The 17,426-nt window shown below is 34.5% G+C and overlaps 1 protein-coding gene across 2 annotated transcripts in view; it reads right to left on the bottom strand.

Moving 5' to 3' along the window:
* The window catches only part of LOC133195795 (uncharacterized), a 103,307-nt gene that overhangs the window by 13,489 nt on the left and 72,392 nt on the right, over positions 1-17,426 (bottom strand). For both annotated transcript variants that reach the window (XM_061331740.1, XM_061331741.1), the window contains one exon: positions 14,022-14,111. In XM_061331740.1, coding sequence (XP_061187724.1) covers positions 14,022-14,111 — 90 coding nt within the window. The remainder of the gene's footprint in view (positions 1-14,021; positions 14,112-17,426) is intronic.

Raw genomic sequence — 17,426 nt, 5'->3', positions numbered from 1 at the left:
ATTCACTTCCGGTCGTCAGATATCTCCGATTTCCGTCTTTTTAAAAAATATTTTGTCCCAGTCATATCTCAAAAACGGTAAGAGATTAAGACACCAAACTCTAATGGTTAATAGATCTTGAGGAGTAGGCAAAACCATTTGGGATAAGAGCGTCAGCCGTCACTTCCGGTTGTCACAGGAAGTGATAATAGAAATCGAAAATTTCAACTTTTCTTTTTTGAATCTTTTTTTGCATCACGTTATTGCATTTCATTTGTAGTTTTGAAATATGTCAGTCCCACCGGAAACAAAAACGACAACTTCCGGTTATAAGAGAAAAACTACATAATTTGGGTATTTTTCTTTCCCATAAATATTTTTTATAGATGACGTATTTGAACTGATTTTTACTTATGTTATTAGGACTGCAAATGTCTAGAGTAACGTCAAAAATCTTTGTAAAATTCACTTCCGGTCGCGCGTTTAGGTGTCCGTAAAATGAGAAATTTTCGGAGTGAGACCTCAGAAACGGTAAGAGATTTTGACACCAAACTTTTATGAGTAATAGACCTTGAGGAGTAGACAAAATCATTTGGGTTAAGAGCGTCAATCGTCACTTCCGGTCGTCACAGGAAGTGATCAAAGAAATCGAAAATTTCAACTATTCTCTTTTGGAATAAGACTTGCATCATATAATTGTATCTTTTTCACAGTTTTGATATGTGTTGGTTCCACCCGAAACAAAAAAACAACAACTTCCGGTTATAAGAGAAAAACTACATTATAGGGTTTTTGGATTTTCCCATACATATCGCTTATATATAGAGTTCTTTAAATGATTTTTATATATGTTATTGAGACTGCAGATGTCTAAATTGACGTCAAACATCTTAGTATAATTCACTTCCGGTTGCGTATTTTCCTGCCCTCAAATTGAGATTTTATTCACCTAATTGCTCAGCACCAGTAAACGACTAAAGTCTAAAACTTTCAGGACTGATAGTCAGTCACCAGTTTTTCTACATCATGTGAAAATCGTACGTTGCCGTCAGTTTCCGTCGTGACCGGAAGCGATGCAAAAAAAGTGAATTTTCCAAGTTTTGTTTTCTTTTTACAGAAATGTTTGGCTAATGCAGATGTTAGATAGACTAAAACCATGCAAATCATTTTCACTGGGAGTGCCGGCCTAAAAACCGGACGTTGTTTCAAACATGAGTAGTTTTTCATGGAAACTTTTAGGGATGATCAGTTGTGAATAATTTAGGTGTAGAATGAACATTTTATTTGTTTGGAGTAATTTCAGTCTTGATGAAGTAAAAAAAAAAACATAGAAAGTAAATTTATTTCCGGGATTTTCTCATGACCTTGACCTTTGATCTTAACCTTTGATCTTGACCTTGAACTTCGATGACCTTGACTTTTGACCAAAAGGTCAGAATCAATAATAAATTTACTCCTCTTTCTCCCCTCCCCTTCCCCAAAAAAATCAAAAAAAAAAAAATCAGATTAATATCAGCCTAGAATATTTCTCTAGAACTCATACAACACCTCGAATCGACATAAAATTTCGGGGTTTTGCAGAAGATACCTGAAAGAAAGTTTCCTGAAAATTTGACAGTGAATCTCTGAAGTATATAGAAATTATGAATGTTAACGGCAAACACTACATCTTTTTTTCGTATCTGAAATTTAGGTGCTGATGAACATAAAAATTAATTAAAGCTTTTCTCGCTTATTTCTTCAGTTGTTATGAATAGCACTCGATTCTCTTGATATGATATGATATTTTAACACCAAGCATTCTTGCTTTCTCTAGTATGTGGAATTTATTTCAATTTTATTTAGAATTAATATTAATCGAATGAATGTCGAAAACAGCGATTTTTTCCCAGCAAATAAATTTTCACTCTCTCATTGGCACATTTTTCTTTCTAAAATGCATATCTGAAATTTTGATTCATGCTACTTACATTTAATTCAATCCACACAGAGATGCTTACCTATTATTTCAGGATATTCAGTCACATCCGAACCCGATCCGACATTTTCATATATTTGTAAACAAAGTCTCGACACTGCAGTTCTAATGCATCATAGGCTCTGAATGATTAATTCAATGCATTCCAAATATAGACCAACTCAAATAATTTTTTAAGCCGACAATCTGCATTTGCATTATACACCAATCGTGTTTCTCAATCTATTCAATACTGATCACTACATTCCATAACAAACAAAAGAACACGTGCTTTTATTCCTATTTATTCTTAAACAATTAATTTACTACCTCCATCTTCATCGGAATACGTGGTCTAGTGGTTAGCGCACAGGTCTTATAACCCGAAGGTTTTGAGTTCGATCCATGCTGGGAGAACTTTTTTTTTTTTTTTTTTTTTTTGCATTTTCTGCTTTTTTTTCAGAACAGTTGACAAAAGAATCAAGAAAACGGAAGACCTGTTATTGCCTAGGCAATAAGTATCTAGTTATTATTATTATTATTATTTTTTTCCCCTTTTCTTGTCCCCTCGATTTCTCAGAGATGGCTGGATGGATTTTCTTGAAATTTTCAGGGATGATAGAGAATGAAAATACGCCCAGACAATTTTTTCATTTTTTCAAAATTCACTTCCGGTCGTCAGATATGTCCGATTTCCGTTTTTTTCAAAAATATTTTGTCCCAGTCATATCTCAGAAACGGTAAGAGATTAAGACACCAAACTTATATGGTTAATAGATCTTGAGGAGTAGGCAAAACCATTTGGGTTAAGAGCGTCAGCCGTTACTTCCGGTCGTCACAGGAAGTGATCAAAGAAATCAAAAATTTCAACTTTTCTTTTTTGAATCTTTTTTTGCATCACGTTATTGCATTTCATTTGTAGTTTCGAAATATGTTGGTCTCACCGGAAACAAAAACGACAACTTCCGGCTATGAGCGAAAAACTGCATAATTTGAGTATTTTTCTTTCCCATAAATATTTTTTATAGGTAATGTATTTGAACTGATTTTTGAATATGTTATTAAGACTGCAAATGTCTAGAGTAACGTCAAATATCTTTGTAAAATTCACTTCCGGTCGGGCGATTAAATGTCCCCAAATTGAAAACTTGTCCGAATGATATCTCAGAAACTGTAAGAGATTTAGACACCAAACTTAAAGGAGTTTTAGACCTTGAGGAGTAGACAAAACCACTTGGGTTAAAAGCGTCAGTCGTCACTTCCGGTCGTCACAGGAAGTGATCAAAGAAATCAAAAATTTAAACTTTTCTTTTTTGGAATAAGACTTACATCATATAATTGTATCTTTTTCACAGTTGCGATATGTGTTGGTCCCACCGGAAACAAAAAACGATAACTTCCGGTTATAAGAGAAAAACTACATAATAGTGCTTTTTAATTTTCCCATATATATCGCTTATAGATGGAGTTCTGTAAATGATTTTTATATATGTTATTAAGACTGCAGATGTCTAGAGTGACCTGAAATATCTTAATAAAATTCACTTCCGGTCGGGTGTTTTTTTGTCCTCAAAATGAAAAGTTATTTCAGCGAGATCTCGGAAACGGCATGAGAGTAGGACACCAAACTTATAGGAGTAAAAAACATTGGTGAGAAGGCAAAACACATGGGGTTAAAAGCGTCAGTCGTCACTACCGGTCGTCACAGGAAGTGATCAAAGAAATCAAAAATTTAAACTTTTCTTATTTGGAATAAGACTTACATCATATAATTGTATCTTTTTCACAGTTGCGATATGTGTTGGTCCCACCGGAAACAAAAAACGATAACTTCCGGTTATAATAGAAAAACTACATAATAGTGCTTTTTAATTTTCCCATATATATCGCTTATAGATGGAGTTCTGTAAATGATTTTTATATATGTTATTAAGACTGCAGATGTCTAGAGTGACATGAAATATCTTAGTAAAATTCACTTCCGGTCGGGTGTTTTTTGTCCTCAAAATGAAAAGTTATTTCAGCGAGATCTCGGAAACGGCATGAGAGTAGGACACCAAACTTATAGGAGTAAAAAACATTGGTGAGAAGGCAAAACACATGGGGTTAAAAGCGTCAGTCGCCACTTCCGGTCTTCACAGGAAGTGATCAAAGAAATCAAAAATTTAAACTTTTCTTATTTGGAATAAGACTTACATCATATAATTGTATCTTTTTCACAGTTGCGATATGTGTTGGTCCCACCGGAAACAAAAAACGATAACTTCCGGTTATAATAGAAAAACTACATAATAGTGCTTTTTAATTTTCCCATATATATCGCTTATAGATGGAGTTCTGTAAATGATTTTTATATATGTTATTAAGACTGCAGATGTCTAGAGTGACATGAAATATCTTAGTAAAATTCACTTCCGGTCGGGCGATTAAATGTCCCCAAATTGAAAACTTGTCCGAATGATATCTCAGAAACTGTAAGAGATTTAGACACCAAACTTAAAGGAGTTTTAGACCTTGAGGAGTAGACAAAACCACTTGGGTTAAAAGCGTCAGTCGTCACTTCCGGTCGTCACAGGAAGTGATCAAAGAAATCAAAAATTTAAACTTTTCTTTTTTGGAATAAGACTTACATCATATAATTGTATCTTTTTCACAGTTGCGATATGTGTTGGTCCCACCGGAAACAAAAAACAATAACTTCCGGTTATAAGAGAAAAACTACATAATAGTGCTTTTTAATTTTCCCATATATATCGCTTATAGATGGAGTTCTGTAAATGATTTTTATATATGTTATTAAGACTGCAGATGTCTAGAGTGACCTGAAATATCTTAGTAAAATTCACTTCAAAAATTTCAACTTTTCTTTTTAAAATTAAAACTTGCATCACTTTATTGCTTCTCTTTCGCTGTTTTGAAATATGTTAGATTCCACCGGAAACAAAAACTTTAAATTTCCGGTTTCAAGAGATAAACTACGTTATTTCGTGATTTAACTTTCTCATAAATATTACTTATAGATAAGTATTTGAAATGTTTTTACATATGCTGTAGATACTGCAAAAGTCAAGAGAAAATTCAGAGATTTTTATTCAGTTCACTTCCGGTCGTGTGTTTTTCCTGTAATCAAAATTATAATTTTTTCTCACAATTCTTCGGCAACAGTAAAAGACTAAAGTCTAAAACTTTCAGGACTTAAAGTCAATCATCAGGTCATTTGCATCGTGTAAAAATCGTGTGTCATCATTACTTCCGGTCGTGACAGGAAACGAAACAAAAAAGTATTGTTTTAGGTTATTTGGTTTCTACATAAGTTTTAGGCTAATACCGACGTTGGGAAAGAGATGGTCATGCAAACAGGAAGTAGTATAACGGAAGACCTTCTCATTACTAGTAATGAGTTTCTAGTTATTAAGGTCTTCCGTTTTCACGGAAGACCTTATAGTGATTCTACTGTTTCTTCTTCTTATTATTATTATTATTTTGACCAAATTTTGTGCAGGCGTTTTCTCGAAAACTATTCAGTGGTTTTTCGTGAAACTTTCAGGAAAAATTAGTCATTGTATGAACTTGTTTCATCACAAGGAAAATTTGGAAAATTCCATTTTGGTTCCAAGTTACGGGCAATTTCCTGATTTTAAAATGAAATTTTGTCCTTGAATGTTCTCAAGAATGACTAAAGATATGAACTGGAGACTTATTGGAGAGCATAGAACGTGACTTCAAAATTTGTGGAATCACATTTTCGTTCGTCGTCGGCACTTCCGGTCGTTTACGGAAGTGATCAAAGAAATCATAAAATTTCAACTTTCTTTTTTTAAATCAATACTTACATCACATTATTGCATCTCTTTTGTAGTTTCGAAATATGTTGGTCCCACTGGAAACAAAAACGTCAACTTCCGGTTATAAGAGAAAAACTACATAATTTTAGTATTTTTCTTTCCCATTAATATCCTTTGTAGATAAAGTTTTTGAAATGAATTTTAAATATGTTATTCAAACTGCAGATATCTAGAGTAACATCAAATATCTTTGTAAAATTCACTTCCGGTCGCGTGTTTTTCTGTCCTCAAAATGAGAAGTTGTCTGAGCAAGATCTCGGAAACGGTGAGAGATTAAGACACCAAACTTATATGAGCAACAGACCTTAAGATGTAGGCAAAACCATTTGGGTTCAGAGCGTCAGCCGTGACTTCCGGTCGTCACAGGAAGTGATCAAAGAAATCGAAAATTTCAACTTTTCTTTTTTTAATTAAAAATTTCATCACTTTATTGCATCTTTTTCGCAGATTCGAAAGATGTTGGTTTCACCGGAAACAAAAGCGACAACTTCCGGTTATAAGAGAAAAACTACATAATTTGAGTATTTTACTTTTCCATCAATATTTTTTCTAGAAAAAGTATCTGAAATGAATTTTAAATATGTTATTCAGACTGCAAATGTCTAGAGTAATCGTAAATATCTATTAAAAATTCACTTCCGGTCGCATGTTTTCCTGTCCTCAAAATGTGAAGTTGTCTGAGTGAGATCTCAAAACAAGGTAAAAGATTAAAACACCAAACGTTTATGAGTAATAGACCTTGAGGAGTAGGCAAAACCATTTGGGTTAAACGCGTCAGTCGTCACTTCCGCTTGTCACAGTAAGTGATCAAAAAAATCTAAAAAAAATATTAACTTTTCTTTTTTAAATTAATGCTTGCATCACTTTATTGCATCTCTTTCGCTGTTTTGAAATATGTTAGATTCCACCGGAAACAAAAACGTCAACTTCCGGTTTTAGGAGATAAACTACTTTACTTTGATATTTAACTTTCTCATAAATATTGCTCATCGATAAAGTACTTGAAATGACTTTGTATGTTGTATATATTGCAAATGTCTAGAGAAAAGTCAAAGATTTTTATAAAATTCACTTCCGGTCTCGTGTTTATCTGTCCTCAAAATTAGAATTTGATCTCACAATATTGCTTGGCAACAGTAAACGACTGAAGTCTAAAACTTTCAGGACTGATGGTCAGTCATCAGTTATATGAATCGTGAGAAAATCTTGTATCGCCGTTACTTCTGGTACTTCCGGTCGTGACCGGAAGTGATGTAAAAAATGAATGGTTAACGTTAGCAAGTTGGATTTTCACGCTGACGACCAGGGTTAAATTTCCAGAGTGTCTGAATTTCTTTTATCTCTTTTTCAGCTTGAATTTTCGTTTTTATTTTCAGAATCGGACGGAAGACCTCTCATTGCTCGCAATGAGTTTCTAGTTATTATTATTATTATTTTTTAGACAAATTTTGTGCACGCAATATCTCGAGAACTATTCAATGGTTTTTCATCAAACTTTCAGGGATAATGCGCTATAAAATGCCATTGTTACATTTGAAAGAATTTTGGAGAAATTCGCTTCCAGTTCCAAGTTATGGACATTTTTCTGATTTTGAAATGACATTTTATCCACACGAGATCTAAAGAACGGCTAAAGATATGAACTGGAGACTTGTTGGAGAGCATAGAACATGACTTCTAGATATGCGGGTTTGCCTTTTCGTGCGTCGTGAGTACTTCCGGTCGCTACCAGAAGCGAATTTAAAAAGTCAATTTTTTCAACTTTTTAGTTTTTCAATATTTTTCTTTGATTTTAATAGGGTTAATAGAGACTCTTATTCTAATGCTTAATATATAATTTGTTTTTAAAATTGTCTACCAGCATACATTTTAAAAATGGATTTTTTAGACAAATCTTGTGCACACAATATCTCGAGAACTATTCAATGGTTTTCCATCAAACTTTCAGGGATAATGCGCTATAAAATGCCATTGTTACATTTGAAAGAATTTTGGAAAAATTCGTTTCCAGTTCCAAGTTATGGACATTTTCTGATTTTGAAAAGAAATTTTATCCGCACGAGATCTAAAGAACGGCTAAAGATATGAATTGGAGAATTGTTGGTGAGCATAGAACATGGCTTCTAGATGTGCGGGTTTGCCTTTTTCGTGCGTCGTGAGTACTTCCTGTCGCTACCGGAAGCGAATTAAAAAAGTCAATTTTTTCAACTTTTACGTTTTTCAATATTTTTCTTTGATTTTAGTAGGGTTATATTCCTTTGTAGATGCAAGTTACTGAACATAATAGGTATCAGATTCCTTGAGCGTCATATGGCGAGACGTGTTTTGTTGCAAAACATTCAAGTCATTTTATTAATCTGTTACTAATTGGAATAGTCCACTTTGGGGGTAAAGAGGAATATAAAATGTGTAAGAAAACTTATCGCTGCCTTCATGTTACTTGCCCGTATACGATATGTTATATGTTCAGTGTGATAAATAAACATTCTTAGGCTCGAAAAGCAGGCTATAGCAACATATTTTTTTCTTTTAATCTCATTGAAGCTATCACGTACACTTATTCAATTGAAGAAACATTTCAAAGAAAAGGTGTGAAGATTTACTCGTGACGTTTGGCGCGAAATAATGTATCTTGACCCGCCTTTCACAAATGGTCTGATACAGTACTGTAGAAGTACAGAAAAAAATTACACGGACAAGTCTGTATTTGGAATTGCATAGAATAGAAAGTTGAATGCATAAAGAATAAAGGAAGTAAACACAATAGTTTTTTTTTTTTTTAATTTTTTTTCAGTAACAGATTATTTTCTCTGCTCTCAGTTATTGTTAAAACTCAAGTAACAAATCCGATGTAAATCTACTAGCACTTGCACAAAATTTAGCTGGCTAGTTTTCATCCTATAATTCTGCACTATAAGAAAAAAAAATTAACCTGCCTGACACTCTTTACTTCAGGGAATGAGTGCAAGGTAAACATCGATGATGGCTGGTACATTGCGCTAGTGTAGTGGTTTCAATATTAAAGAACAAGGTTCACTTAGGGCCTTTTTTGGCCCTGTGAATTTCAGAAAAACTGAAACTGCTTGGTTTTAGTTGACAATGCATTAAATATTATTTAGACCTTTGATGACTGCGTATCTATCAAAAATGACATAATTTTCTGGCTAGCCTATGCATTAAGACGTCATGAAATGCGTCATTTTCCTCCTATCCTGAAAATTTCTACAAAACAGCCAATTTATAAAGCCATTTTTCGATATTTAATATAGGACGTAACCTATGATCTTAAATAAGCAACTATTAAATGGTAGAACTATTTCTGAGGATTACAAAACCTGTTTTATTTTTTAGATCAGAGGATGCGCTCATATTATTTCTCTTCTTTCATTTTTAAACTAAAACTTGCATCACTTTATTGCATCTCTTTCGCTGTTTTAAAATATGTTAGATTCCACCGGAAATAAAACGTCAACTTCCGGTCTATTGCTCGGCAACAGTAAACGACTGAAGTCTAAAACTTTCAGGACTGATAGTCCGTCATCAGTTTATTTGAATCGTGACAAAATCTTGTATCGCCGTTACTTCCGGACGTGACAGGAAGTGATGCAAAAAAGGGGATGGTTTATGGTTAGCACGTTGGATTTTCAAGCTGACGACCAGGGTTAAATCTCCAGAGTGTCTGAATTTCTTTTATCACTTTTTCAGCTTGAGTTTTCTTCTTTTCAGAATCGGACAGAAGACCTCTCATTGCTCGCAATGAGTTTCTAGTTATTATTCTTTTTTTCTGCACAAATTTTGTGCAGACGATTTCTCGGAGATGGATCGATGAATTTGCTTCAGATTTTCAGGATTGTTGCTAGGTTATCTGAAGTTAATTCCGGCTGAACAATTTTTAGAATATCACTTCCGCTCCGGGGTTATCGCCCTTTTATCAAAATTTAGAGGACCTCCTTGTCTGCGATGGAACTCAAAAATGGCTTAAGCTAGAGCGCTGATATTTTCAGTGATGATAGAGGACATGTTGCCATTTTGCACCTGGGTTTGGATATTTTCCGGAAATGCCTAGTATGGAAGCTCGGTAGGGGTCGAAATTTCGGACACGAATCCTGAGTGAATTTTTGAGACATTTTGTATGATATCTTTTAAAGTATAATTATTTTGTAAAAACATACTGAACAATATTTGTGCAGAATGACAAGATCTTTAATATGATATCAAGAAAAAAGGGCTGACTTGTCATATTAGGGGCCGAGAGGGCCGAAAAGTATTAAATCAATAACTCTTTAACGATCAATATTTTGGTATACATTATTGAAGCAAAAATGTTTATCTTAACAAGTTACAACCATATATTATGATATATACATCATATGTTACATAATTAGGGTCCATAAGGGGCCAGAATACCAAATCTTTGGCACTCTATATCTCGAAAGTGGGAAATATTTTGATAAGCAATATTGAATAAAAGATGTTCAAAATAATGTTCTAAACAATATCTAACCTTTCGATTTTTGCTAAACATCCCCATTAAGGAGTTGAAGGGCTGGCCCCTAAATATATCTTTTGCATATATCTCGGAAACAAAAAAGAATTTCTGAATAGTTTTTGAACAAAAAGTGTTCAAAACCATAAGTGCTTTAAAGTGGTATGAAGAAAAAGGGGCTGGCCCCTCAAAATAGGGACCGAGAGGGGCCGAAAGTCTTAAATCAATAACTATTTAATGATCAATATTTTGTAATATGTTACTGAAGCGAAATAGTTCATCTTCACACTCTTTAGCTATATAACATGGTGTTTACGCCATATCTTATGCAATAAGGGATAATTAGGGGTCAGACTGTATAATCTTTGGTGCAATAAATCTTGAAAAGGAAGAATATTTTGATTACCAATATTTTAACAAAAGACGTTCAAAATAATATTCTTAATAATATGCAATCATTCAATTTTTGCTAGACGTCCCCGTTTAGGACTTAAAGGGCCGGCCCTTAATATTTCTTTTGCACATATCTCGGAAACAAAAAAGAATTTCTGAATAGTTGTTGAACAAAAAATGTTCAAAATCATGAGAGCTTTAAGATGATATCAAGAAAAAGGGGCTGATCATTCAAGTAAGGGGCCAAGACGGGCCGGAAGTGTTTAATCTATAACTTTTTATTGATCAATATTTTGTTACACATTACTGAAGGGAAATTGTTTGTCTTAACAATTTATTTATATAACTATTTTTTAACGAAAATCTCAGTAAAATTCTTATCTCATCTTATCAAAAATTGGACGGAAGACCCACTCGTTGCTCGCAACGAGATCGCATCTAGTTATTATTATTTTTTTTTTTTTTTCTGTCCAAATTTTGTGCAGACGATTTCTCAGAGATGGTTGGATGGATTCACTTGAAATTTTCAGAGATGATGTATCATGATCTAAACCTTATTCATATTTTTTATTTTTTGGAAATTCACTTCTGGTCGGAGGTTATCGCCCTTTAATCGAATTTTTAGTGACCATTTTGTCTACACAAAAACTCAAAAACGACAAAAGCTAGAGTGCTGAAATTTTCAGTGATAATAGAGGACATGTAAAGTTGTGCACCTCAGTTTTCAAATTTTCTGAAAGTGCCTAGTATAGAAACTCGGTAGGGGTCAAAATTTAGGACATGAATCAGGAGTGAATTTTTGAGACATTTTTTATCATATCTTCAAAACTATGAATATTTTCCTAAAACATATTGAACAGAAATTGTGTAGAATTACTAGATCTTTTATATGATATCAAGAAAAAAGGGCTGACTCATCACATTAGGGGCCAAAAGGGGCAAAAAGTCTTAAATCCATAACTCCTTAACGATCAATATTTTGTTATACATTACTAAAGCAAAAATGTTTTTCTGAACAATCTACAACTATGTATTATAATAAAAATCTCATATGTTACATAATTAGGGGCCATAAGGGGCCAGAATGCTAAATCTTTGACACTTTATATCTCGGAAGTGGGAAATATTTTGATAAGCAATATTGAACAAAAGATATTCAAAATAATGCTCTAAACAATATGTAACCTTTCAATATTTGCTAAACGTCCCCATTAAGGAGTTGAAGGGCTGGCCCCTAAATATTTCTTTTGCATATATCTCGGCAACGAAAAAGAATTTCTGAATAGTTGTTGAACAAAAAGTGTTCAAAATCATGAGAGCTTTAAGGTGATATCAAGAAAAAGGGGCTGGCCCCTCAAAATCGGGGCCAATAGGGGTCAAAAGTCTTTCATCAATAACTCTTTAACGATCAATATTTTGTAAAATATTACTGCAGCAAAAATGTTTATCTGAGCAAACTAAAACTATATATTATGTTATTCACATCACATGTTACATAATTAGAGGTCATGAGGGGCCGAAATACTAAATCTTTGACGCTTTATATCTTGAAAGTGGGAAATGTTTTGATAAGCAATATTGAATAAAAGATGTTAACAATAATGTTCTGAACAATATGTAACCTTTCAATTTTTGCTAAACGTCTCCATTAAGGAGTTGAAGGGCTGGCCCCTAAATATTTCTTTTGCAGATATCTCGGAAACGAAAAAGAATTTCTGAGTAGTTGTTGAACGAAAAGTGTTCAAAATCATAAGAGCTTTAAGGTGATATCAAGAAAAAGGGACTTGCCCCTCAAAATAAGGGCCGATAGGGGCCGAAAGTCTTTCATCAATAACTCTTAAACGATCAATATTTTGTAATACATTACAAGGCAGAATAGATCATCATCACACTCCTTAACTATATAACATGTTGTTGGCATCATATGTTACGTTATAAGGGGACAATAGGGGCCAGAATGCTAAATCTTTGACGTTATAAGGGGACATTAGGGGCCAGAATGCTAAATCTTTGACGCTTTATATCTCGAAAGTGGGAAATATTTTGATAAGCAATATTGAATAAAAGATGTTCACAATAATGTTCTGAACAATATGTTACCTTTCAATTTTTGCTAAACGTTCCCATTAAGGAGTTGAAGGGCCGGCCCCTATTAATTTTTTTTTCAGATATCTCGGAAACGAAAAAGAATTTTAGAATAGTTGTTGAACAAAAAGTGTTCAAAATCATGAGAGCTGTAAGAAGATATCAAGAAATAGGGCTGGCCCCTCAAAATAGGGGCAAAGACGGGCCGAAAGTCTCTAATCTATAATCTTTAATGATCAACATCTTGTTATAGATTACTGAAGCAAAATTGTTCGTCTTAACAATTTATTTATATCATTATATTTTAACAAAAGTCTCAGTCATATTCTTATCTCATCTTATCAAAAATCGGACGGAAGACCCACTCGTTGCTCGCAACGAGATCGCATCTAGTTTACATTATTTTTGTAGAGGGCTATATGCTCATTAATCCTGCAAATAATTTGTCTGTTAGGTGACCATGAGAAATTTTGGTAGAAGTTTTGGTAGAAGGCTTAGTAATAATCATGGATTCCAAAATAATTTGCCTGCTAAATCCCACGAGTAAAAGGCTTTCAAAGATGTAATTATATTTAATTATATTTTCAACATGCTGAACATCGAAACTAATTCAGCTTTTCCAAAGACTAAGCTAAAATGTTCACACGTTAAGGCACTATGACAGATGAAAACTGATAGCATTAGGTCACCTTTAGAAGTAACTCAGGTAACTTTCAACAAAATTTTATTCAAGAATTGAAATAAGAGGCCCAAGGGCCTAAAATCAGTGACAACATTGTCACTGTGTCCTACTTTTGGGTCAACATATCCCACTGCCCAAATATATGTCAACTGCCTTGGTTGATAATTCTAGTCCTTTTAGTTTCTTAAGCTAAAAAGTCTTGTAATTGTATGATAAAATATTGATATAAAATGTACGTCACTGTGACCTACTTCTTGGTTGACATCTCTGTGCCCCAATGTCATACATGTTAACTCTACCGCTTATTTACTCCATCTCCCACCTACCGCTTTTATTCAGAAGCTACTGCTTTTCAATAAAATCCATTTTGTGTTTGCTTGGGTAGCTATTTTAGAAACCATTCAGTCACCTTTGGTTGTTTTTTAAGATATCTTTGTGGAAGGCCAATTTTTTAATGGTCCAAGTTGGTTGTAGTTTGAATCAGTCACAGGCAGATCTGTATACATTCTCATGATGTCAGATGAAGCACTTCATTTCCAAGCCCCTACTTACTTGGTAGTGGATTTCCTTTGTCAATTCTTATCTCATACTTACTTGGTAGTGGATTTCCTTTGTCAATTCTTATCCAAGACTTGAAATCTTCATTTATTTTGGCAGTGTTTCTTTGACCCCATGAAAATGAGACTGAAAAATAAAATATACAAGTATATCATATACAGTGTTTATCATATACAGTTAAACCTTGTTATCTTGAACTTGATGGGACCGAGAAAAAACTTCGAGATATCCAGCTGTACAAGATATCCAAAGTTCAGCTTCAATGATCATTATTTGGAAAGAGTCAACATACCTCACACTTCATTCTGTCAATAACTGAAATCTTTTACAAATTAGAAAAAAAAAACTAAAGTGATCTCTTTTTAACCATGAGCACATGTTTGTCTATTAATCTGCTTTTGACACATTATTATTTATGCAAATATATAACTACTGTTAAACGAAGAACAATAAACAAACATGCGCTGACTATGTATGAAGTCAGTAAAACAAGAGGCCCATGGGCCACATCGCTCACCTGAGCACAGTGGATAGGCAAAAGCACAAATCAGTTCAGTATTGAAAAGATTCCGGGGGGGGGGGGGGGGGGGCTTGAATTTTAAACTACCTGATGATGCTTCCAGGTCAAAATAACAAATGGCTTTGTTGTACTTGAGAAGATTTTAAAAAAAATTTCTGATATATTCCTTTGTAAAAATTTGATCCCCCCTTGCATCTTCGCTAGCCAAGGGTTTCTGATACGCTACTCTCCTCATAAGCCCTTGGCATACGGTGTTAAAAAAAGTTGGGATTTTTTTCTCAAGTTGTGATTGGAGTTGATCGACATCGTTCGACCAATCAGCAATTGTTTTTTGTAAATGACGATATTTGCGTTCGGGATATATCTTGACTCTTTAATATCGGTAATGTAAAACGCAAGTAAACAATGATCCGTAAGATAACATGCCATTCTATGAATAGCTATATGGTGTCATCCAATATCTAAAGCTACGTGCAAAATATGTGATTAAGAATCTATACTGAAGATGTAGATTTGCATTTTTACATGTTTAAATAACAAATTAACATATCTGGATACCTTCTTGTTAATTATTCTTTAAAAACAAAATTTTTTTTTAAATACGCTTTTTATTTCTGTCGATGACACAATCTGTGCATACCTGGTAAGAATCATGATCGCGTGACAAAAACAATCCCGTCTTTTGTCAGCACCATATGCCAAGGGTTTATGAGGAGAGTAGCGTATCAGAAACCCTTGGCTGAGCGAAGATGCCCCCCTTGTGGCTCCTCCCTATCCCAGGGGTCATCATTTGAACAAACTGGAATCTACACTACCTGAGGATGCTTCCATATCAATATGACTAAACATAGCTTTTCTGTTCTTGAGAAGAAATATTTCTTCTATATGTTCTTATGTAACATTCGATCCTCCATTGTGGCCCCGTCCTACTCTCGGGGGTCATCATTTGAACAAACTTGAATCTACACTACCTGAAGATGCTTCCATATCAATATGACTAAACATAGCTTTCCTGTTCTTGAGAAGAAATATTTTTTCTATGTGTTCTTATGTAAAATTTTCTATCCCCCTATTGGGCCCCACCCTACCCTCGGGGGTCATCATTTGAACAAAATTGAATTTACACTACCTGATGATGCTTCCATATCAAAATGACTAATCATGGCTTTGCAGTTCTTCATCAGAAGAAATCTTCCTATATATTTCTATTTCAGACTTTGATCCTCCATTGTGGCCCCACCCAACCCCAGGGGGGCAACATTTGAATAAACTTGAATCTACACTACCTGAGTATACTTCCACATAAATATGATCAATCAGGGCTTTGCTGTTCTTGAGAAGAAGATTTTTAAAGATTTTTCCTATATATCTCTATGTAAAACTTTTATCCTCCTTTGGGGCCCCACCCTACCCCCAGGGGTCATGATTTGGACATATTTAAATCTATACTACCTTAGGATGCTTCCATATCAATATGATCAATTAGGGCTTTGCTGTTATTAAGAAGAAGATTTTTAAAGATTTTTCCTATATATTTCTATGTAAAACTTTGATCCTCCATTGTGGCCCCGTCCTACCCCCAGGGGTCATGATTTGAACAAACTTGAATCTACACTACCTGAGGATGCTTCCATATAAATATGACCAATCATGGCTTTGCTGTTCTTGAGAAGAAGATTTTTAAATGTTTTTCCCATATATTTCTATGTAAAACTTTGATCCTCCTTTGGGGCCCCGCCCTACCCCCAGTGGTCATGATTTGAACAAACTTGAATTTACACTACCTGAGGATGCTTCCATATAAATATGACTCATCATGGCTTTGCTGTTCTTGAGGAGAAGATTTTTAAAGATTTTTCCCATATATTTCTATGTAAAACTTTGATCCTCCATTGTAGCCCCGCCCTACCCCCGGGGGTCATGATTTGAACAAACTTGAATTTACACTACCTGAGGATGCTTCCATATAAATATGACTCATCATGGCTTTGCTGTTCTTGAGGAGAAGATTTTTAAAGGTTTTTCCCATTCATTTCTATGTAAAACTTTGATCCTCCATTGTGGCCCCGCCCTACCCCCGGGGGTCATGATTTGAACAAACTTGAATTTACACTACCTGAGGATGCTTCCATTTAAATATGACTCATCATGGCTTTGCTGTTCTTGAGGAGAAGATTTTTAAAGATTTTTCCTATATATTTCTATGTAAAACTTTGATCCTCCATTGTGGCCCCGCCCTACCCCCGGGGGTCATGATTTGAACAAACTTGAATCTACACTACCTGAGGATGCTTCCATATAAATATGACTCTTCATGGCTTTGCTGTTCTTGAGAAGAAGATTTTTAAAGGTTTCTCCCCATATATTTCTATGTAAAACTTTGATCCTCCATTGTGGCCCCGCCCTACCCCCGGGGGTCATGATTTGAACAAACTTGAATCTACACTACCTGAGGATGCTTCCACATGAGTTTCATCTTCCCTGGCTTTGTGGTTCTTGAGAAGAAGATTTTTAAAAGATGCTATTAATTTTTCACTAATTCTTTATTATCTCCCCTTGAAAGAGGGCGTGACCCTTCATTTGAACAAACTTGAATCCCCTTCACCCAAGGATACTTTGTGGCAAGTTTGGTTGAAATTGGCCCAGTGATTCTTGAGAAAAAGTCGAAAATGTGAAAAGTTTACAGACAGACGGACGGACAGACGGACAGACGGACAGACGGACTACAGACAAAATGTGATCAGAAAAGCTCACTTGAGCCTTCGGCTCAGGTGAGCTAAAAAGTGGGCGTCCTCATTATCGAACGGAGATTCAAGAAATTGTGATGACCCCTGCATTGAAAACAGATTCGAACTTCGTAAATACACACTTTTATTAACCGTAATTACATAAAGTTGTAGATTGGATGTTGACCATTCTTG

Source organism: Saccostrea echinata, unplaced genomic scaffold (genome assembly GCF_033153115.1).
Source record: "Saccostrea echinata isolate AGI-Se365-2 ecotype Australia unplaced genomic scaffold, CSIRO_AGI_Sech_v1 ptg000029l, whole genome shotgun sequence".
NCBI classification, from domain to species: domain Eukaryota; kingdom Metazoa; phylum Mollusca; class Bivalvia; order Ostreida; family Ostreidae; genus Saccostrea; species Saccostrea echinata.
This window is presented reverse-complemented; position numbering and strand designations above follow the sequence as displayed.